The following is a 22,369-nucleotide window of genomic DNA, read 5'->3' as shown; positions in this document are numbered from 1 at the left end:
CTGGGGGAACATTGAGTGGTAGGATATTTGTGTCGGCCCAGTGATCCCACATCTTTCCCACACAGAAATGTGAGGAAAATGTACTTTTCTTAGCAAAATTAGAGGTTTGCAGGGGATTCTGGGTAAGGAACTGTTGGGGGATCCTCGCAAGCCACAACTCCCTCGACTCCCCCGGGTGTCTGGTTTTCAGAAATATCTGGGTTTGCTAGGTTTTCCTAGATGGCAGGCAAGCCTAGGACCAAAAGCGCAGGTGACTTCCTTGCAAAACCATGTCTTTCTGTGATTGATAATTTTGAAGTCGCCACAGCACGTTTTGGGCCATTTCCTGTTCAGGCACTTGGCCCACCCATAAAAGTGAGGTATCATTTGTATCGAGAGAGTTGGCGGAATCCTGGGTTGTTGGAATTTTGTGGCTGCCCACAGTTTTCAGATCTTTCCAAAATTTGAGGTTTGCAGGTTTGGGTAACCTGGTGAGAGCCACACAAGTCATCCTGGAGTCCCCTGGGTGTCTAGTTTTCAAAAATGTACAGGTGTGCTAGGTTTCCCTCGGGACTGAGGTAGGCCCAAAAATCCAGTGCTAGGCACTTGCAAAAAAGAGTCACTTTTCTGTAGAAGAATGTGATGTGTCCATGTTGGCTCCTTTTTTAGATTGTTTTTTTTTTTTTTACTAAGTTTGAGATTTGCAAGGGATTCTGGGTAACAGAACCTGGAGAAAGCCAAACAAACCACCCCGTCCTGGATTCCCTTGGGTGATACCTATTTTCACACTAAGTTTTACCAAATGATTTGCTTTATACCTGGTACACACTGAAAAACCATTGCAAGGTGCAGCGCAGTTATTGGCTCTAGGTACCTCGGGTCTTTGGTGAACCTACAAGCCTGATATATCTACCTACAACCAGAAGGGTCCCGTGGACGTGGGTATATTGCTTTCAAAACTCCAGTACAGTTTGAAGAAGTTACAGGTGAAAATGTAGACACAAATGTCAGTTTCTTTCAACTCAATTTCAAGATTTTGTTTATTTTAACTGTTACTTTCTGTAAGAAAACCATGAAGGGTCTACACATGTAACACCTTACTAAATTCAGAATTGTGTCTTCTTTTCAGAAATGCATAGCTTTCTGGGATCCAATATTGGTTTTACACCCATTTCTATTACTAACTGGAAGGAGGGTAAAAGCACAAAAAATAGGAAAAATAAGCTAAGTCCCAGTAAAATGCCAAAACTGGGTAGGACATGTTGGTTTTCTGACAAAGTCTGCCTATTTCTGAAAGCTGGGAAGATGGTGATTTGAGCTCCACAAGCCCTTCGTTGATACATTTGCAGAAAAAAACCCAGATGCTGTCTTCTGCAGCACTTTTCCCCCCCCAAAAAACAAAGATTAGCTTATTTTGCCTAATTTCTCGGTCCCCTCGAGGGGTATCCACAAACCCTGGGTACCTTTAGAATCCTCATGATGTTGGAAGAAAAGGATGCAAATTTGTCATGGAGACTGTATATGGACCAAAAGTTATGGAGGCCCTAGGCACGAACGACCCCAAGCAGTGCTTAATTTGTGCCGGTGCTTAGCACCAGCACCTATTTGACAGGGCCGGGTCTACATAACACCACCACACAACTCTGAGAATGCAGGTCATATAATTAGTCATATGGTAGGCAATGTGCGTCAGTATAAAAAACTAAATTATCTCAGCGTCAGACATGGCGTGCATCACATATTCATATTTGACTCCACAGACTGTCGCATTCCAATGATGCAGATGATGACACATTTCAAAGCAGGCAGCCCTTCAGTGTTGCTGCCAATGGGCAGGCTGCGGCCCTGGGACACTGATTGGGCAGGAGGCTGATTTTTGTGTTCTGCGGGGGTTGGGCTGTGCTGTGCAGGCAGCTTGTGCGTTTATTTTTTTCAGTATGCCACGCGTCGGCTCACCCATGTGCACGCCTGTCCTCTCCATTACTTATCAGGGTTCACTGACAGTTGGTTGAAGTGCAGGCAGCAGCAGGCCTAGGACGCCTATTGCCAGTGCCGGGCCGCCCACCACCAGCAGCAAACCGTAAGGAGCAATGCTGCTTTTTTTATATTTTGGAGCGTGATGTGTGGAGTGACACTGTCTGCGACCGACGGTCATGGGCGGCGTAGATGTAGGCTAGCTCCTGCTCTCGCTCGGTGGTGAAGTCCATCCCTCTGGGGTTAACTTTAAAGGCCCTGCAGGTTGCACCGGCTCTGCTGCCCTTCATCCAGCAGACCAGCCTTCTCCTGGCACTGGCAGTCAGTAGAGTAGGTTTCTGCGTGTTTCCCTCACCTCGGCCAGTGGTCCTCCCAGGCAGCGTTGGGTCATGGCTGCGAGGCTGGGGAACATCCCTCTAGGCTTGCAGCGGTACCGTAAAACATGGCAGCACGGCCTACTGGGGACCCCTAACATTGCATGTACTTGCACACGGATAGTGCCGACTGCAGAAGCATGATTGCTCAGGGCAGGCCTTGGACAGTGGAATTCACAGTCCACTTCATGCGAGTTCAAACTGGCCTGTCCTCAGCAATGCCGCCACTGGCACCGTCCATGTGCAATTACAATGCAAAGGTCTACTGTTGCGGGACCCATTCTAGTAGGGGCCGGGCCCCCAATAGGCCTTGCAGTCGCAACCATATTTATATTTTACCGCAGCAAATCCCAGGGGGAGGGGCCCCATCCTCGCAGTTATAAAGTATAATGCTGCCATACTGGGTGGGTAGTGTTTGTGGTGGTTTTCGCATTGTTGTTATGTTTTTTTACCGTTCTATTCTGTTCTGCATTAACTGTGGGAGTTCTATCCTTTCGATACCAGAGTAAAGCAAGCTTACTGTTGAGCTGCATTAGCATAGAAGCTGCGCGTGGGGGCCATGTTCTGCTGCTCAATGCTTATCTTGTAAAATTTTAAGCACAGGGGCCTTGAGGATTTCTGAGCACCCTCCTGGCAAGGTTGCTTAATTTCCACCATTCCTCTTTCTGCACCTTGCTCCACTTCTGTTCATATTTCTCGCTCTTGCAGGTGCTCTATTCTCAGTCGTCCTTTTCAAATCATATCTCCCATCTTCTTTCTCCCAATTCCGCCTCCCTCTTGCAATTTCTGAAGCCAGATCTGTCCCTTACTAAGTGAAATAAATATTTCTTCACCTGATCTTAATTTGTAATTCTGGAAGGTTCAATACGAACTTTTTTAGAGTTCTCAGTATCACTTTTGAAACAAGGTTGTTTTGTCTTTATTTGTGTTACTAATCAGGTATGGATAGATGAGATGGGTCTAAAACGGATTTGAATTGTATAATTCCTGTACATATATCTTTTTTTAACTTTATGTTACAAAAGGGAAAACGCCGATTTTGGATGATTTCCTCAGTAGTTTTCTTTTGGTCTCTTTTTTCTTAATTTTTATTTACCTTGAAATTAAAATCCCAAACATGCCTGTAAAATATTGCCCACAAGAGCAACTGTGTTTAATAAGTCAAAATACATAAAAATAGTCTGAATGGTATCACTTTTAGGACTGACGTGTTATGTAGTTGTGTTGGTACTGTCACTGGCAGGGGTAATGGGTGGTGCAGGCTGTTGTGATCTCCCGAAAAGGTTCCAGGCACCTTTATTTTACGAATTAAGCACTGGGGTAGAGCAAATAGTCAGTGGGTGGAGCCACTGGTGAAAGTGGGTGTGGCCTCCTAAAGAATTAGAGCACCTGCACCTCATATTTCACAAATTAAGGTAGTCAAAAAAGGATGTGGCACCATGCGGGGGGTTGGTAACTTGGGCCTAAAAATGAAAGGGTTAAGGGAGCATACACCTCGTATTGATAATTCCTTATTTAAAGGGCATAATGATTAATATTCTATCACTGTTTCTACACACATATTGTATAATGTACAAAATATTTGCATCTGCTTCCACAGCATATAGCCATGTACATCAATACATTTTTTGTATTAAACTATTATTGTAAATGTAAATGTATTGCGATTTATATAGCGCACGTATCACCCAAAGGCATCAAGGCGCTTGCTTTGGGAACCCATCCTGGTATTCCCCTGTGAGATAACCCAGCAGGGTATCCTCAAGATGAAAGCCAGGCATCCCGCCGCGCGGGGCCGGAGCGGAGATTAAGCAAGCTATTGCTCAGAGTCGCATAGTGTGAACCCGTGGGTCGAGTAGGCACCGGAACGAGAATTATCGAGTCCGTGGAATTTTTGAGCCCAAGACCCGCCGAGGCGGGGAATTAAACCCTGGTCCAGGACCGATCTCAGCTTCCGGGTCTGCCGCCTCTAACCCCTGAGCCACACTTCTTAGGCACAGATCTTTCTGCTAGGGTTTGGGAGGGGAGGTAGACGCCTGATTCCTCTGTAGAGCATGGCACTAGGCAGAGTTGCCCCCCATTCCTGCTCCTCTTCGTTACTGGTGGAGTTGATCAGGACAGACGCTCAACTATGGAGAATGGGTAATGGATGTATCAGAGAGAATTGCACTACATTCAGATTACATTTTAATGTTCCTACGTGATTTGGAATGGTCGAATCCTAGACTTTTATGGTTTTTTTAAGTTTTTGGTATCACTACTGGGCTTTATATGAATAAAGCAAAATCTGTTCTATTCCAGATTGGTCAGTGTCCCTGCAATCTGAGTTGGGCCTTGGAGATGCATGTAGAAAAACACGGGTTTAAATATTTTGGAGTGTTTGTGCCATAATATGCAGGGAGGACTTGTAAGAGAAACATACATTGCAGATTGACAAACTGCTAAATGACATTACATTTTGGGTATCACTTCCTTTATCTTTATTTGGGTAGATTATACATAAAATGGTGATTTTGCCACATCTGCTACAATGTAGAAAGAGAACAAAGCAGCAAATAAAAATAATAACCGGTATGGCGCAGTCATGTTCATAGAGCCACAATGGACACACACAAGGACACACACTCAAATAAGATCACACATGGAGATAAACAAACATCCACAAACAATCAGTAGTCATCCAGGTATTGTACACAAAGACTAATACATACAGAGATACCCAGACTGACTGACTGGCTAGTTATCAGACACACACAAGTATACTGATAGTGAGAGGAAGATTTTGTTTGATGATCAACGATCACTAGCATGGGCTCTTGACGCACAAGTTACTTACCTTTGGTAACGATATATCTGTAAGAAACAGTAGTTAGTGTTAGATTCCTTACCTTAGAATATCCCCAGGCGTCAGACTTCATCCGGAATGTTTTGCGTAGCAGTACCCTTGCGCGACGGTAGGCATTGTTGGCGCTGTGATGACATCGTCTGAGTACTTAGACGCCGCCCTGCGTGCTGACGACAGTTCTTATACATAGATTTTCCGCGCCAGAAACACAGAGCCATGATAAAAACCGACACTGGTGCCATGAAACTAGGGCCCTCAAAGGAATTACCTTAACCCTAGATTTCGGTTCGCAGAACGGGGAGGATGTGTGGGGCGGTAAGGAATTTAACACTAAATACTGCTTCTTATAGATATATCGTTGCTGAAGGTAAGTAACTTGTGCATCTCCAAGAAACAGGTTAGTGTTAGATTCCTTACCTTAGAATAAATACCCCAACAATATCAATCCCGGTGGTGGGTCTGCGAACCAAGATCACACCACAAAGTCCTGGAGCACGGAACAGCCAAAGAAGCCACCTCTCCGGACTTGGCTGTCCAGGCAGTAGTGTCTAGCGAATGCGTGCAGCGAGGCCCACGTAGCTGCCTGACAGATGTCCTGCAAGGGACTCCCCGACCCAGGGCAGTAGTAGCCGCCGTGGCCCGAGTGGAGTGGGCACGCAGCCCCACCGGAGGCTCCTTCTTAGCCAGAGAATAACAGGCCTTAATGCACAAAACGACCCATCGTGAAATGGGGCGTTTGTGCACCGCCCGTCCCTTCTTAGCGCCCACGTAACCAACAAAGAGCTGGTCGTCCACCCGTAACTGGTGTGTGCGGTCCAAATACAACAAGAGCGCACATTTTGGATCCAGAAGGTGGAGCCTCTCTTCTTCTTTTGAGGGATGCGGAGGCGGAGAGTAGGTGGGCAAGATGATGGACGCCCGATGTGGAAGGCTGTAACAACATTGGGCAGGAAAGAGGGCCATGTTTTTGAGACAACTTTGTCCGGATGGACAGAAAGGAAAGGAGGCTTAGAAGAAAGAGCCTGGAGCTCGCTCACCCTCCTGGCAGAGGTGTTGGCAACCAGGAATGCAGTCTTAAGAGTAAGAAGACGGAGAGGACAATTGTGAAGTGGCTCAAAGGGAGAGCACATCAAATAAGTTAGAACAAGGTTCAAGTCCCACTGAGCATCACGAAAGGAACAGGGGGGGAACATGTGAGTGATGTCCTTCAAGAATCTATTCACAACAGGGGACTTGAATAGAGAAGGCTGATCAGGAAGCCTTAAGAAGACTGAAATGGCAGAGAGGTAGCCTCTGATAGTGCCCAGAGCATAGCCCTGCTGGGCAAGAGAAAGAAGAAAGTGGAGAACCTCTGAAAGAGGGTTAGAAAGGGGATCCACAGCCTTTGCTGTGCACCATGCCACAAATCTGTTCCACCTGCAGGCGTATACGGTTTTTGTGGAGGGATGCCTGGCTGCCACAATGACATTTTTTTTTTTTTTAAATTTGTTTTTATTGCAGAATTAGAAACCACAGAATACAATTGCTCAACTAGTCCACTCATGGTGTCCCCCTGCTTCAATCGTTAGAACTTGTACCATACACAGCCATTCAGCCCGCATCCCGAAGGCCGGGCGGCGTAGTGCCCTAAATAACAGGAAAGTATTAGAACAGAGCCACCCAATAATCCCACCGGGACTGGGTAAAGTAAATCGTATAAGCTAAGTGTCCAGGTAGGAATCATTCACAGCGTAAATTTTGCTTTCAACAGTGTCATAACTATGATCACTCAATTAAAGAAGGTAACCAAAGGGTTTCAGCAACAGCAAGTAGTATCAAAAATATATTTTTATTTTTTGCTTTTCAATTATAAACTTATTTTGTTTTTACAGTTTTTCACAAATCAGAAAGTCCGGCAACATAGAACCACCAAAACCATATCTCATAAATCATATGGTGGCACATAAACACCTCTAACACATAGTGTGGGCACAATAAAGGACCACATGCACGTTATTACATATGCAGCCTAATTCACAAAATATAGTTTCAAGTGAATTATACAGTATGGTTGTATAAGGTGTTAGGCGTCGACGTTTCGGTCCAAGTAGGCCATAAAGATCCGGAGGACCATCTTCAGGACAAAAGAAGTTGCACAAATTTTACGCTGTGAATGATTCCTACCTCGACACTTAGCTTATACGACTAAATAACAGGAAGGCATCACTGTGAGTGTCCCTACGGGACAATGGTCGAAAAGAACGTTTTACGTATCTGCATTTTACCCCCCCACCCACAACAAATAACAACATCAGCCATCCCATATATGCAGGTCAGTGCTACAAGCCGCTTCCGAACCCCCCGTGCTCTGTGGGGCCCACCATACCTGACCCGCACCCCTCTGCTACCTCCCGCTCCCCACCTACGCCCCACAGGCCCTTCCAGCCCAGAATCGCCACCGCGGTCAATCAACCCCCTGGCTCTCAACCCACCCCGAACTCCCACTAAACAACCCCCCAGTGTCCCCTCCCCGGCAACCACTTATGGTGTGTGTCCTGTTCCTAATTGTAGTATGGGTCCCGCTTCAGTGTCAATGATAACTCTGAGCTAGTACGCCTCGCGGTGTCCGCAGGTCCCAACCACTCAGTCCTCATCTTCTACTAATGAATCACGCAAGGCTTGCACCACCAATTCCCACACACGCGCTGCATCCAAGGCTTTCTCATTACCAAGTTTGACAGCCTGCTTCATTCGGAGCACACTCTCACATTCAGACCACCGCAGCAATTCATTCCTCCACCTCCTTACTGACGGCCCGCCCCTGGACTTCCAATGCCATGAGATCTCTCTTTGTGCCAGTATCAAACCCAGGTCAATAAATTTGCTCGTCACCTTAGTGTGTTTGGTGTGCGGGAACCAGAGCAACAGACACGCCGCCATGTCGAAGTCCACCTCCCTGTTAGTCACTTCGTTTAGAAGGTCCCCCACCTCCGCCCAATAGGCCTCCAAATGCGGGCAACCCCAAAACAAGTGATCCATGTCCGCCTCCGGTGACGAACACCTCGGGCACCGTGCGTCCTGCACCTGGAAGTACCGCCGTATTTTTTCCGGAGTCAGATAGGCCCTATGTAGCACAAAGAAATGCACTTGCTGGAAACGTGCATTCCTCGTGCCTTTCCATGTGCGCCGTAAGATATGGCTCCATGCCGTGTCCGGAATGGGCCTACCCACACTCTCCTTCCATTTCTCTTTGAGCCCCTGGAGCGGTTCCAGTCCCTCGTGCAACATCCTGTTATGGAGGCAGGTCACCGCCTTAAAGGTGCCCGCTGCCATTACCACATACTGGCATGCCATAGTTGTGTCCGGTTCTATGAGCCCTCCCTTCCAATGCTTCTGTATAGCCGCTACCACCGCCGCATGCAAAAGAAAACCCCCGTCAGATAGCCCGAACTGTTCCTGAAGTACTCCGAAGGGCACCAAAGTCCCGTCGACATACAGGTCTCCCACCACCTGAAGTCCCGCCTCCTCCCATTCCAGCAAAGGGGACCAATCGCCCCCGTGTGGTAGGGCTGTCAGCATGCCAATCGGAATTTCCGGCGCATAAGGCAGAGTCGCCCTCGCCCTCCTGAGACTCCTCTGCCAACATAACCTGAGCGTCCGTTCCTCCATAGTGAGGCCCCGCAGCTCCAGCCTCTGCTGCATAACAATATAGGACAGCACGTGGCGCCGTATCCCCAGCTCTCGATCACACTCCGGTCCCCTAAACACCCAGGCCACATGCTGCGTGAGAACCTGGAGCTGCGCCGCCAAGTAATACAGTTCAAAATCGGGAACAGCCATCCCCCCATCAATCTTGGGGCGTAGCAACGTGCTCAAAGCCACTCTACGGCGGCCATGTCCCCACAGGAAACCAATAATCATCGTCCTCAGGTCCCTAAAGATCCTCTGAGGAATCCGAATGGGTAGCGTCCGGAAGTAGTACAGGAGTCGGGGGAGCGCCACCATTTTCAAGAGAGCAATCCTACCCAGTACCGTCAACGGGAGGGTCGACCAAAAGGACATACTGCCCCTCAGCGCCCGTATGCACCTTCCAATATTGCCTTCTAATAGGTCCGCGGTCACGTGGTAGATACGGACTCCCAAATAGGTGAAGCAAGATGGCTCCCAGACCACCCCTAAGTCACGAGCAGGGCAGGGCGACTCCGCTCTCAGCGGGAACACACAGAACTCCGACAACAGGTCCATCGCTCCTTCCAAAGCCCGCTCCGTTTCGTCCAAATACAGCAACAGATCATCCGCATACAGCGAGATGTGATGTAGCCGCCCGCCGCTATCTATCCCCGCATATCTGTCTCCCGACCTAGCATGGACCGCCAAGGGTTCCATCGCCAGGGCGAACAGGAGGGGGGAAAGGGAGCACCCCTGTCTCGTGCCCCTGCCCACCGGGTAAGCCACAGACACCAAGCCACCAAAACGTACTCGCGCCGTCGCCGAGGAATACAGAACCTTCGTCCACCGGCGGAACCCTTCACCTATGCCAAACCTCTCCAGCACCCCATCCAGAAAAACCCACTCCAAACTATCGAATGCCTTCTCGATGTCCGCTGATAGGACCGCCTGGGTCCCATCCTCATCCAGGACAGCGTCCATTATCCCAACCAGTCGACGGGTATTCAACGCCGTGCTCCTCGTGGGGATAAACCCTGCCTGATCCCTGTGCACCAAGCCAGTCATGTGTGGAGCCAGCCTGGTGGCCAGAATCTGGCTCAGGATCTTGTAGTCCACCGTTAACATGGACAACGGGCGATTGGACCTCACATCCGTCGCATCCCTGCCGGGTTTTAGGAGCGGTACAATCAAAGCTTCCCTCATGGATCCGGGCAAACCCCCTGACTCATAAGCCTCCGTGTACACCACCAGCAGTCTGGGTGCCAAGCTATCTACAAACTGCTGGTAGAACTCTATCGGTAACCCGTCCACCCCGGGTGTTTTATTCCGAGCCATATTTTTAATGGCCGCCCTTATTTCAGTAAGCGTGATCGGCCCGCCCAGCTCTTTCGCGTCCTCCTCGTCAAGGACCGGAAGCTGCCTCGCCTCTATGTACTCCGCAATTTCCTGGGCCTCCACTCCCAACTGACTCTGGTACAATTCCTCATAGTACACACGAAAGCACTCCAACACCGCTGCCTGAGAATATACCGTCTCCCCCAGTGCGTTGTTGATGCTAAGGACCGGGCAGCACCTAATTTCAGGGTTAGCAAGTCTGGCCAGGAGCGTGCCCACCTTATCCCGTTCAGCATGCGCTCTGATGGCGTATTGCCTATAGTCATAGCTCCTCAACCGTTCCGTTTCGGTAGCGACCACCTCCTTCGCTTCCAGCAACCGGCCCTGCAAGTCCGGTCTGGCCGGCCTGCGCCGCTCCAAGTCTCTCAGATTCTCTTCCGCTTTCGCAAGAGCATTCAACACAGTCGTACGAGCATTCGAAAACCGACCGAGACATACCCCTCTCACCACCACTTTCATCGCATCCCATTCAGTGGACCTACACGTGGCAGTACCCTCGTTCTCGCTAAAATAATTACCGATGCCCTGTTGGACAGCTTCACTAAACACTGAGTCCTCCAACGTGTCTGGCCGGAGCCGCCATGTTGGAATCGCCGAGCGCTCTCGTTGCCACTGGACATGTACCAGTAGGGGATTATGATCCGATATGGTTCTAGCCAAGTATTCCGTGTGTGAGATCAATGGGGCCAGGGACCCGCCACAGAGCACTGAATCAATCCTCACGTGTAGTGCATGGAGAGCTGAGTAAAAGGAATAGTCCCTGGTGTCCCTGTGCTGTTCCCGCCACACATCCAGCAACCCCCACCTGTCCTGCCAATCCTTCCTGTGCATGGCTAACTTGCGTACCGGGGAATCAACAAGGGGAGGGTGAGACCTGTCCAAGACCACATCCGTAATCGAGTTAAAATCTCCCCCCAGTATCACCGGGCCCGCTAGGAAAGAGGCCAAGGACCCGGAAAGGCCATCGAAGAATCGGGCCTGTTCAGCATTTGGCGCATACACACAGCAGAGAACCACATCCCTACCATACAACCGTCCCTCCACCGCCACAAACCTGCCCTCAGGATCCACCACTTGATTCTGCACCTGAAACGGTATCCCCGCTCTCACCCATATCAATACCCCCCTGGCATATGCTGAGTAAGTGGTGCCGAACACCTGACCCCTCCATCTTTTTTGCAACGCAGCACATTCCTTTTTCGTCAGGTGGGTCTCCTGTAGCATAGCAATCTGGACCCCCCTTCGCACCAGATACGCGTGCACCTTGTGGCGCTTGACCATGGTTCGTAGCCCCCGGACATTCCACGTTAGGCATTTTAAGCTAGGTAACGTCCCCATACCAGCAGAGAACAGTCCAGGTCAAACAATGCCAGTTCACATCCCCACCAAAGCAGTTGCCCCCCCGAAACAAACTCTGAAAAGAAAAACACCCCAAACCCCACTCCCCAGGACAGAGCCTACAAACCCAGTGTCAGCCCCGATCCAAACCGCAAACCAACCACACATTCTCCTAACCTGTGGTCGCCACCACAGAAGGCCTTAAGGGCCCTGGGGGGGTGAGTTATCGCCGACCCCAGCTAGCGGAGCCCACGCCCCGCGCTCCTCATCCCCTCCTGCCAACGCGGCACCCTACCCGGCAACCCACCCATCGCCAACAGGATACCACCCTACCATCAGATCTTGTCCAAGGCCCAATACAGCCTCAACCGTGAAATATCCCATCAGAAGTCTGAGGGGTCACCACCGGCCCCTTCGAGCTCTCCGCTTCCGAAAGGTCCTCTCCTGTCCTGCTGCCTTCGCCGCCAGAGTCCGACTCAGCCAGTTCACTTTCCTGCTGCGACCTCGTAATGGCCGCCGTCGCTGCGAGCGCTTCTCTCTTGTCCGCAGCCATTTGGGCCTCCCGTTTCTCCTGCTGGCGCCTATTGCGGGACCGGATGCGCTGCGATTGTCTGATCTGAGGCAGTTTAGGCCGATCTCGCCTACTTTTGTGAGACCTATCCGTCCCCGCTCTGTACGACTCCAGCCACTGCCATGCTTCGTCCGGAGTCTGAAAGAAGTGCGTGGTCTCATCCAGAATGACCCGCAGCTTGGCCGGGAAGAGCAAGGAGTATTGAATGCCCTCCTCTCACAGCTCCTTCTTCACCGCCAGAAACTACGCTCTATTTTTTTGGACCGCCTGGGTGTAGTCCGGGAAGATTGTAACCCTGCTGTTCACCACCTCAAACGGGCCCGATGTCCGAGCCCTCTGGATGAGGAGGTCCCGGTCCTTATAATGGAGGAGCCGCACCACCATCGGTCGGGGGGGGCGACCAAGCCCTGGCGAGCGAGCCGGCACCCTGTAGGCTCGTTCCAGGGTAAAGAAAGGAGTAAGCCCCTCCGGTGCCACCACAGTTCGAAACCAGTCCTCCATGTAGGCCACCGCATCCTCCCCCTCAATTCGTTCCGGCAGGCCTACGACCCGCACGTTATTCCTCCTATTGCGGCCTTCGGCATCCTCCGCACGTCGTTCCAGCGAATCCAACTGGGCCAGGATGTCCGTGATCTTATGCTCCGCAGTCACCACCGACGGTTTCAGGTCCAATAGTAGCTGATCATGGTCCTTGACCTTATCCGCCAGCTTCGCATGGTCCGCTCGCAATAGCCCCAGCCCCGTGGCTACTTGCGCAATGTCCTGCTGCAACGCCTCCTTGGTCGAGGTGATTGCGTCCAGTATGGCATCCAAGCGCCGATTCAGTTGCTGCTCCTGGTCCAACACCGGCGGGGGGGTCTCGCCCACCTGGGACAGCGCAGCCAGGTCCCCCTGTCCGCGCTCCACGGCCACCGGCCCTCCCGTAGCCGCCATCTTGGGGTACTGCGTCACAGGCCAAGAAACCCGTCTAGTCCTGGCACTCGTGGGACGGCGCAAGCTTCCCGATATTGAGCAGGTTCAAGTGCCACCGCCGATGCCCGCGGCTCCAAGGGCCAAGTGGGTGCGTACCGTCCGACCTGCCCCCTCCGGAGTCCGGGAAGGAGGAGGGATAGCGGCCAGCAATTGTCCCCAAAGTCCGAGCGGTGCCGGGTTCTCTGTCCCCCGATCTTCAGGACTGTCGCCACAGTCCCCACAGCATCGATCTCACGGCTGCAGAACCCCCCACCAGTCGGCACCAAGGCTGCTCAATGTCGATGTCCGGAGCCGCCGGTCGGCTCCGCCGCCATTTTCTTCTCACTCTCGGCGACACCTCAGCCGTCTTACATCTGGGTCTCCTCGGGGCCAGCGGTCCCCCAGCAACTTCCTACTGATACCCAGTGGTCCCCCTACACTTCGTAGGGCAGGAGTGTCGACCACGGGTCGCCCAGGGTGCAGGAATCAGGAGAATTAGCGGGATTCCGCGCGGAGCTGCGAGCTCACGCCGCCATCCCGATCGGCGTCCAAGCCACGCCCCCCGCTGCCACAATGACATCACAGACTTCAGGAGGCAAGTCAAATGGCCTCAACTGCCACCGCTCAATCTCCACGCATGGAGGTGGAGGCTGGACAGGTTCGGGTGGAGGACCGTTTCCTGCTGCTGCGACAGAAGGTCCTCCTGAAGAGGCAGACGAATCGGGGGATCGACTGAGATGCTGAGTAGCTCCGGATACCAGTATCTTCGTGCCCAGTCCGGAGTCACAAGGATGACTTGGGCCTGGTCGCGCCTGATCTTCTTCAGCACTTTGAGCAGAAGTGGTATAGGCGGAAAGGCGTACAACAGACCGCAACTCCACTCGCGACGAAAAGCGTCGCCGAGCGAGTGCCGCCTTGGAAATTCCAACGTGCAGAACTGATGACATTGTGCGTTCTCTTCTGTGACGAATAGATCTAACCAAGGCTCTCCCCACTGCCGAAAGAGACCTTGCGCCAAGTCCGAGTTCAGAAGCCATTTGTGATCCATCATGCACTGACGGCTGAGTTCGTCCGCTATCGCGTTCAGAGAACCGGGCAGGTGTTGAAACACCAGGGTAACGCCCTGGTGTTCCAGCCATTGCCAGAGGCCCAGAGTCTCCTGGCAAAGGGTCCACGACCCCACCCCGCCCTGTTTGTTGCAGTACCACATGGCAGTGGTTTTGTCTGTGAACACCTGCACCACACTTCCCCGGACAGAGTGAAGGAATGTTTTCAGTGCAAGCCGGATCGCCCACAGCTCTAGAAGATTGATGTGGAACCGGGACTCCGCCGGAGACCAGAGGCTTCTGATCTCCGTCTCTCCCATGTGGCCCCCCCAGCCCAGGAGGGATGCATCCGTCACAACTACGTGCTCCGGTTGGGGTAGGGAAAGGGATCTGCCGCTGACCCAATCGCGGTCCGTGAGCCACCACTGCAACTGTCTCGCAGTGCCCTCCGAGATCAGGACATGGTCGGACAGCTTGCCCTGATGCTGGGCCCACTAAAACTTCAGGTCCCACTGCAGAGCCCACATCCGCCAACTGGATGCAGGAGGCCATCAGTCCCAGAAGCAGCAGCGTCAACCTGACCGAGACCCATGGAATCAGAGTCTGAATATCCCGAACCCGCTGTTCGGTAGGATAAACCCGAAAACGCGCCGAATCCAGAACTGCTCCGATGAAGAGGAGCTTTTGAGAGGGACACAGGTGTGACTTCGGCACATTGATGGAAAACCCCAGCAATTGCAGGAGGTCGACCGTAGTCTGGAGGTGGCTGACGACTATCTGGGGCGAGCCCGCCTTCAACAACCAGTCGTCGAGATAGGGGAAGATTGACACCTCTAATCTGCGCAAATGAGCTGTGACCACCGCCATCACTTTCGTGAACACCCGTGGGGCGCTAGTAGGGCCAAAGGGGATCATGGTGAACTGAAAGTGCTCGTGGCCTACCGTGAACCGCAGGTAACGCCGGTGGGCCGTCAGGACAGGGATGTGGAAATAAGCGTCCTGCAAGTCAGCATCTTGAACTTCTCCTTCAGGAGGAAGCCGTTGACGTTCCACAGGTCCAAGATAGGGCATAGGCCCCCTTTGCCCTTCTTATGAACCAGAAAGTAGTGGGAATAGCAACCACACCCTACTTCTAGCCCAGGAACGCGCTTGATGGCCCCCTTGGCCAAGAGGGCCGATACTTCCTCTTGCAGAAGTTGCCAGTGATCCCCCGACACGCGGTGGTACTGCGGTGGCATGGCTGGAGGGGTCGCCTCGAAGGGGAGGGAGTAGCCCCCCGGACGATTTGCAGCACCCACCTGTCCAAAGTGATGTTGCGCCAGTGGAGGAGTTGATGGCGGACCCTGCCCCCCACTGGCGTCAAATGGGCCTAAAAGCTTGGACTAGGAGGGCTTTGAGGCAAATGCTGCGGGGTGGATGTAGGCTGGCTTTGCCGTTGTCCCCTGGCACTGCCACGGCGGTTACCACGTCCGCCGCCACGCTGGATGTTAGACTGCGGCCCGTGGCTGGCAGGACGTGAAGGGGCGCCCCTTCCTTGGCCACGAAAGGAGCGATAAGCAAAATATGGCTGACGCTGGCCCGACAGGCCCAAGGACTTGGCCGTAGCCCTGGAGTCCTTGAAGCGTTCAAGCGCATGATTTGTCTTGCCACAAAGTGCCATCGAAAGGCATGTCCATGTGGGTGTTCTGAACATCAGCCAAGAAGTTGGCGGACCTCGGCCAGGCGTGGCGGCGAACCGCCACAGTCGTTGACATCGCCCAGCCCAGCGAGTCCGTGGTATCTAGCCCACATCGAATGGAATACCGCGCTGCATCTCGTCCCTCCGCAAGGGCTTGAGCGAGCTTTACCCGGGCCCCATACGGGCACTACGGCAGCCCAGCCGCAACCGTATCCCACAGAGAGTGGGTGTAACAGCCCAAAAGGCAAGCGGTGTTGACTGACCACAACCCCAAACTGAGGGAGAACAGTTTCTTGCCAAACTGTTCATACCTTTTGGATGCCCGATCTGGAGGTGCAGTCCGGAAAGCGGACTGGGAAGTAGAGGCCTGGATAACCAGGCTCTCAGGGTGGGGTGGGTGGACAGAAAACTAGGGTCGCCCGGAGCCGGCGCCTGGCGACGTTCCTATCTACAGGGGAAACTGTAGCAGGCCTGGACCAGGTGCCCAACAGGACGTCCGTGAGAGCCTCATTAAATAGTAGTTGAGGCTCTGGAGAGCCTACCTGCGGTTTAACCGCATGCGCGCTAGCGGGTTTTCCCGCTGCGCGCTGAAATTTTAAAAAACCCGCGTTACGTGACAAAGCCAGCTCGTCATGCGCGCAGCGCAGGTAACGCCCATGACGAGCTGGCTTTGTCACCAGCATCGAAGGGGTTAAGGACCTCAGTGAGGATGTTAGACCTCACAGTCGCGACGGAGAGCTCAAGAGCCAAGGCCTTGGCCTTCCTCATCAGCACCACACTATAAGCAGCCCCCTCCTCCGTAGCCACGGTAGGAGGGGAGACAAAGCCAGTGTCAGGTGAAGTGTTGAGACACTGGCTTCCCCTAGCTCGTCTGTCCAGTCCTGAAATGACTGACACGCCCGTGTCAGGGGGTCTTTACAACCCTCCCAGTCATCCTCGCCCTCCATCTCCTGAAAATCAGGTGCAAAGGATGGAGCCGGATCATAGAATAATTGCTCTTCTGCCGGTGTTGAATGTGGCGCTGAGCGACGCCGGTCCGGCGTCAGATCCGGACCGAGGGAAAAACTGGGGCCGACACCCTAGGGGTCGACGCCGGCGTGGTCGTAAGGTCGACCAGCGGCGTCCCGGATCCGGATCCAGCAGAGCCCTGCAGCGCTAAGACCGAAGTCGCCGATGGCGCCGGGGCCAAAGCACCCAACGTCGCCAGGGCCGAAGGACCCGGCCCGCTTGGGCTCCCAGCCGGGACCGTGGGGCCCGAAGGCGCCGCGGAACCTGACAAAGGAGAGAGCGACCTCAGGGCCATGAGGAAGGCATTGATCTCCGGCGTCACGTTCGCCCAGGGACCGGCGGGTATGGAGCAGGCCGCGACGCCTGTGGCCACGGCGAAGCAGCGTGGGCGGTGTCGCCCGAACCCCCGGCCGCATCGCGCAAGCGTAGAGGGGAGTCGGAAGAGCGATGCCGCCTCTTCGACTTCTTTTGCCTCTTACCTGAGGACTTGGAGCCCGACGAATGGTGACGACTCGCCAAGCTTCGATGACTATGGCCCCGCGACAGGTCCCTCGACCCCCCTCCTGGACCGGGACCGTGAGCGACGCGGGGCTGACTGCCGGATCTCGAGGCGCTTCCGGGACCGCTCCCGCCTAGCCTTCGACGTCAGAGCCCGGCAGTCGGGGCATGACTTGTCGTCGTGGTCAGCCCCAAGGCAATAGAGGCAACGGCGTTGGGATCGGTAACCGACATCAGCCGGTTGTAATCGTTGCAGGGCTTGAACCCGGGCATCCCTACCGGCACCGAGAGTCGTAAAGACTCGAAGAGAGATCAAAAAAAAGTTTAGTCAAAAAGTGACTAAAGTACTGCTTTTTCCGGATCTGCGCTTGCCGGCGCGGAAAAAAGAAGAACTGACATAAGCGCGCGAGGGCGGTGTCTAAGTACTCCGACGACGTCATCACGGCGCCAACGACAGACGCGGAGCCGGCGGACGACGCCTACCGACGCACAAGGGTACTGCTACGCAAAACTTTCCGGATCCAGTCTGACGCCTGGGGATATTCTAAGGTAAGGAATCTAACACTAACCTGTATCGTTCAGATACTAATATCAGAGGGAATATGGGTAGCTCAGTTAACTGTTTTGTTGAAAAACTGTACACTGAAATAACAAAATATTAAACTACATCAGTGCTAGAGACAGTACTCAATGTAGCAATACAGATAAATCCAAATCTTTTAGTTTTGTGAATAGACAAAAATAGAGAATTATAATGGAAGAAATGGATGTAGACATGCATAAGATATTTTTTAACATGACTGCGTCGATGAAGGGGACAATTCAGAATCGTTCCACTTGACAAAAGGGGTTAAACAGAGATGTGTCTTGACACCTTCCCATTTTAATACTTATATTATTTCACAAGAAAAAATCCTACAATTTTTTCTGCTACGTTTTGCAAAGGTAGGCGAAAGACACATTCAATTATTAATGTAGGTGGTTGATGCATACCTGTTTTTATTCAGGCCGATGAATTACAGTAGTACATTTTTTACCCAGTGGTGAGATCACTCTTGGGACTCTTCCCTCACCCTAAACTTGAGACCCACTCTTAAATTACTAGACCTGGCCCTACTTCTGGGTAAGTGTACAATCACAATGCTCTATAAGCAATCTCCTGCACTTTCCATAACGACCTGGCTCGATCGGCGGTCTTGTGGAGCTAAGTTGAGAGATCCTTGCTTCATTAAGAGCAACCAGCGTGCCTGAGAGTAAATGTTATAGCCTAGGCTTTGGACATGCTTTTGGAGCAGTTAAAAGATAACACTATGGATGATATCCAACCACTGTGATCTGCCCCTGGCATACACACACATTCGCATATCTTCATGATCCAAGTAAAAAAACACTTATGAAAAGTTCCAGCTGTCAAGCCAAGTAATCAGAAATGCAAGACAAATGTGTGTCAACAGCCATGGAATGTATTGCAATGAATAAAAGGCTATGTGAATCCCTTCCCATTGAAGTTGAAGAAACAGGTTTTCCCCAATCTTCTGCCACTTTCAATTTACACGAAAGCTATTCCTCACAAACATTAGGGGGAATATACATTTGGTTGTACTTGATATGTAATCATCAGCTTGAACTAATGACTACATATCTCCAGCAAACCTGTCTCGAAGTATCAATCACAAAGCTCTGCAATGAGTATTTCATGACTTAGCTTAGACTTGAAGCATATGAAAATGAAATCTCTACTGAGAATGTAATGACCAGACCAATAATCCAGAGGCCTACTTTGAAAAGATAGTCTCATCTGTCCCTCACGGCTCCCAGTGCTCCCCAGAACTAAGGGAGACACCTCCGATTTTAGTGCAGAGTTGCTTGATGCTCAATGGGTACTAATGTGTGAAGCAGGCCACGCAGTAAGTTGTACAACCACCATCCGAAAGCTGCCTCTCAATGCAAGACCAGATCCAGACACTTAACGACTCAGTTTCAGCTAATTTCTATTCATATGTTCACAACGTTTACAGGGATGTAATTAAAAACCATCTGAGTTAAGATGATATTTTCATACAGGCGGGAAAGCATTTGCTTTGTTAACTTTCACTGTTAGATTTTTAATTTATTGTAACTACTAGTAATGTAGGAAACAGAGATTCTAAGTTAATACAGTAAAAAAAGAGTAAGCCAATGCTCCAGCTGAAAAACGTAACTCATTAACACATTCTTACTGAGATTAAGATTCAACACTCACCTCATCTTTACATATTAGGAACATGTGGTATTTGTAATGATGAAGAGAATGATATAAAGAAATCAAAGGTGTTCTTTCTGGTTGTACAGTAAATTCCTGTTAAAACAACAAGAAATCAAAACAATCACTTAATCAATGAAAAATTAGAAGATGTTTTTATTTGATTCAAACATTGCTCACATTATATCAGTATTGAGAACCTTACTTTCTGTTACAATCCTAATGTAAAGATTTTCAACAATACATTTTTTTTCCTTTCATGTAAGGAACTGTGACAACAACATAAACCCTTGGTACAAGGTCGGTATGCATATACCTTCATGAGAACAGGTCTGTTGTTTGAAATAGCGACATTGTTAGTTGGCCCTTATTCACCGGTTTGCTACCTTAAAACATGCTCTGATTTTTGTGTAATGATTACAATGGGTTCACTTAAAGTGTTTTGTCTCCATGCATCAGAAAAGTCACTCAACTCTTAAGCTACTAGGGTGATTGTGCATCTCTCTGCTGAAACTTTTTCCCAAAAGTCAGTGTTAAGTTTTTCAAATAAATGTACCTGTTTAGTCTCATTATGCTCTAATACAAGCAATTTTGTATTTTTATTATTTTTACATATTCGGGCTAGGTGCAAACCCAGCATCAATATATCACTGCCCCATGAAGATACAATGAAATCAAGATAAATGCAAGATTTTTTCATTACTTAAAAAAAAAATTGAACACTATTTTGCCATATTTTGCAAATGGGCAAGCATTAATGTAAAAATTCAAACCGCAGAAATGTCAGAAAAGTCTAGAATTCACAAATTTACATAGGCTTTCCTAAATAATGAACACTCAATTATATAATATTAGCACATGTCACTAATTTGTGGCATAATCTCTATTAAGGGTTTACTGTTAATGTGTTATCAGATATGAAACCCAGGGAAATATGGAAGGCTTAAAACCAGAAACTGTCTAATTCTGTAGAACCAAAAGTATTTAGAGTTGCAATCAAAAGGAAGGGAATGAAGGTTGATGCTGGTCAGTCACATGTCCTCCCTAGACCACATCATATATAAAAACAAGCATTTGTAATGCAGTAGGTCTCGCAATTGCGAGATTTTGAGCTTTTGGCATTGTAAATGACAATGCCTTTTATGTTTGTGTTTAAAAAACCTGCAATAATAAAAGGCATTGAGATTTCAGGTAAGGCACTGCTCCTTAAGACCAGGCAGGGCCGGCGCTAGGCATTGGCAGCAGCCCAGGTCCTCGCAATCAGCCCACCAGCATGGGGCCCCGAACGGATTGCGTGCCCTGTTGTTTCCCTGTCTCCTTGCAATTAGGGTGTATGGGAGGTGTCCCCTCCCTGGGCCTCTCAGTGATGGTGTCTGGAGGCCTAGGGGAGGGAGAGGCGCTTCCCCTTGTCCCAATTGCAAGGAGACCCATTCAGAGACACTGCGGAAGGCCCATTGTACAGGATTTTAGCGCCCCCACAGTGTTAACCGTCAGCCCACAAGCAATTTTTACACCTATCAGGCTGGAGGTGTGAGAATTGCTCATGAGCTGAAAGTTAAAACTGTGGGAGGGGGTCATAAAATTAAGTACAATGGGCCTACTGCGGTGTCTCTGAATGGTTTCCTGGCAAGGGGTCACTTTAGTAAATTAGAGGGGCCTCGCACATTCCCTTAAGTAAATTAGAGGGGCCTCGCGCATTCCCTTTTGGCCCAGGGCATCGCAAATCATAGAACCGGCCTCGAGACCAGGCACATCTGGGCAGAAAGGGACTCGTACGGCGTATACAGGCACGTGACTCGCTGTCAAGGTACAGGACAAGTCCCGAAATGTCCCAAGGTCCCTCAGGCCAGTTCTTCTCGGAACATTTATTTCTTACAATTACACAGTCTCGTGCAGAAACAACCAGCCCGGTCCTGTAAAGCCTGGAGGTCCCGAGAGGCCAGCCAGATCTCCTCTGAACATCCGACAATATCACAGTCCTAGAATTACACAGTCCCTACTGCAGAAACAAACAGCCCTATCATCATAACATTTGAAGCACAGGTGCATGTAATGCAGCAATGGACGGACCAATGCAATACTGTTATGATATAGGTCAAGACACTGAACAACTCTATCTTCTTAACCCCTTTGCTGCGGCGGCTATTCCGCTGCAGCGCTAGTGGGGAGGCGCTCGGGGCTCCTGTATAGAGCGGTTCTGTCACGAGCCTCGGGCGCGCTGTGCTTGTGACGGAGCAGTTCCGTCACGGCCACGCCCGCTCAAAGAAACGCGACGCGCAGACACGAAATCACCGCTGCGCAGGCACGCCGAGCGGGCCGTGATGGAACCGCTCCGTCACAAGCACAGCACGACAGAGGCTGGTGACGGAGCAGTTCCGTAATAGGAGTTTATTGGTCAGAGAAAACGCCAAATGATATCCCTGCCACACACAGCCTGAGCCAACTGTCAACGATGCCACTGCATATGACATCACTTTACAACGAAATGTGCCGTTCCAGCCTAGCTGGAAGAGCCTAATTACAATATAACAAACACATCGCATAAGAACTTCTGTCACTGCCCGATAAAGCCCAAAATGTGCCGTTCCAGCCTAGCTGGAAGAGTCTAATTACAATATAACAAATACATCTCATAAGAACTTCTGTCACTGCCCGACAAAGCATTGTGAAGCACATGCACTGATCACAGTTCCGACAGCAAACCCCGTGGCAAACGAGATACGTCACAGAGGTGCCCCTTCACCCACCACTGCCTTTTTGGAGCTAGATAGGTCCCCTGCAACTTCGTACTCTCACTGGCCTTGGCGGTCCTCCCTGTTTGG

General features: G+C 50.9%; 1 protein-coding gene across 4 annotated transcripts in view; it reads right to left on the bottom strand.

The window, feature by feature from the left end:
- Positions 1 to 22,369, bottom strand: part of QSER1 (glutamine and serine rich 1) — a 771,358-nt gene that overhangs the window by 103,618 nt on the left and 645,371 nt on the right. For all 4 annotated transcript variants that reach the window (XM_086955859.1, XM_086955857.1, XM_086955860.1 and 1 more), the window contains one exon: positions 19,548 to 19,643. In XM_086955859.1, the coding sequence (XP_086811985.1) occupies positions 19,548 to 19,643 (96 nt within the window). The remainder of the gene's footprint in view (positions 1 to 19,547; positions 19,644 to 22,369) is intronic.

Source organism: Lissotriton vulgaris, chromosome 2_1 (assembly GCF_964263255.1).
Source record: "Lissotriton vulgaris chromosome 2_1, aLisVul1.2, whole genome shotgun sequence".
Taxonomy (NCBI): domain Eukaryota; kingdom Metazoa; phylum Chordata; class Amphibia; order Caudata; family Salamandridae; genus Lissotriton; species Lissotriton vulgaris.
The sequence above is the reverse complement of the archived record's forward strand: the minus strand, read 5'-3'. Positions and strand labels throughout refer to the sequence as shown.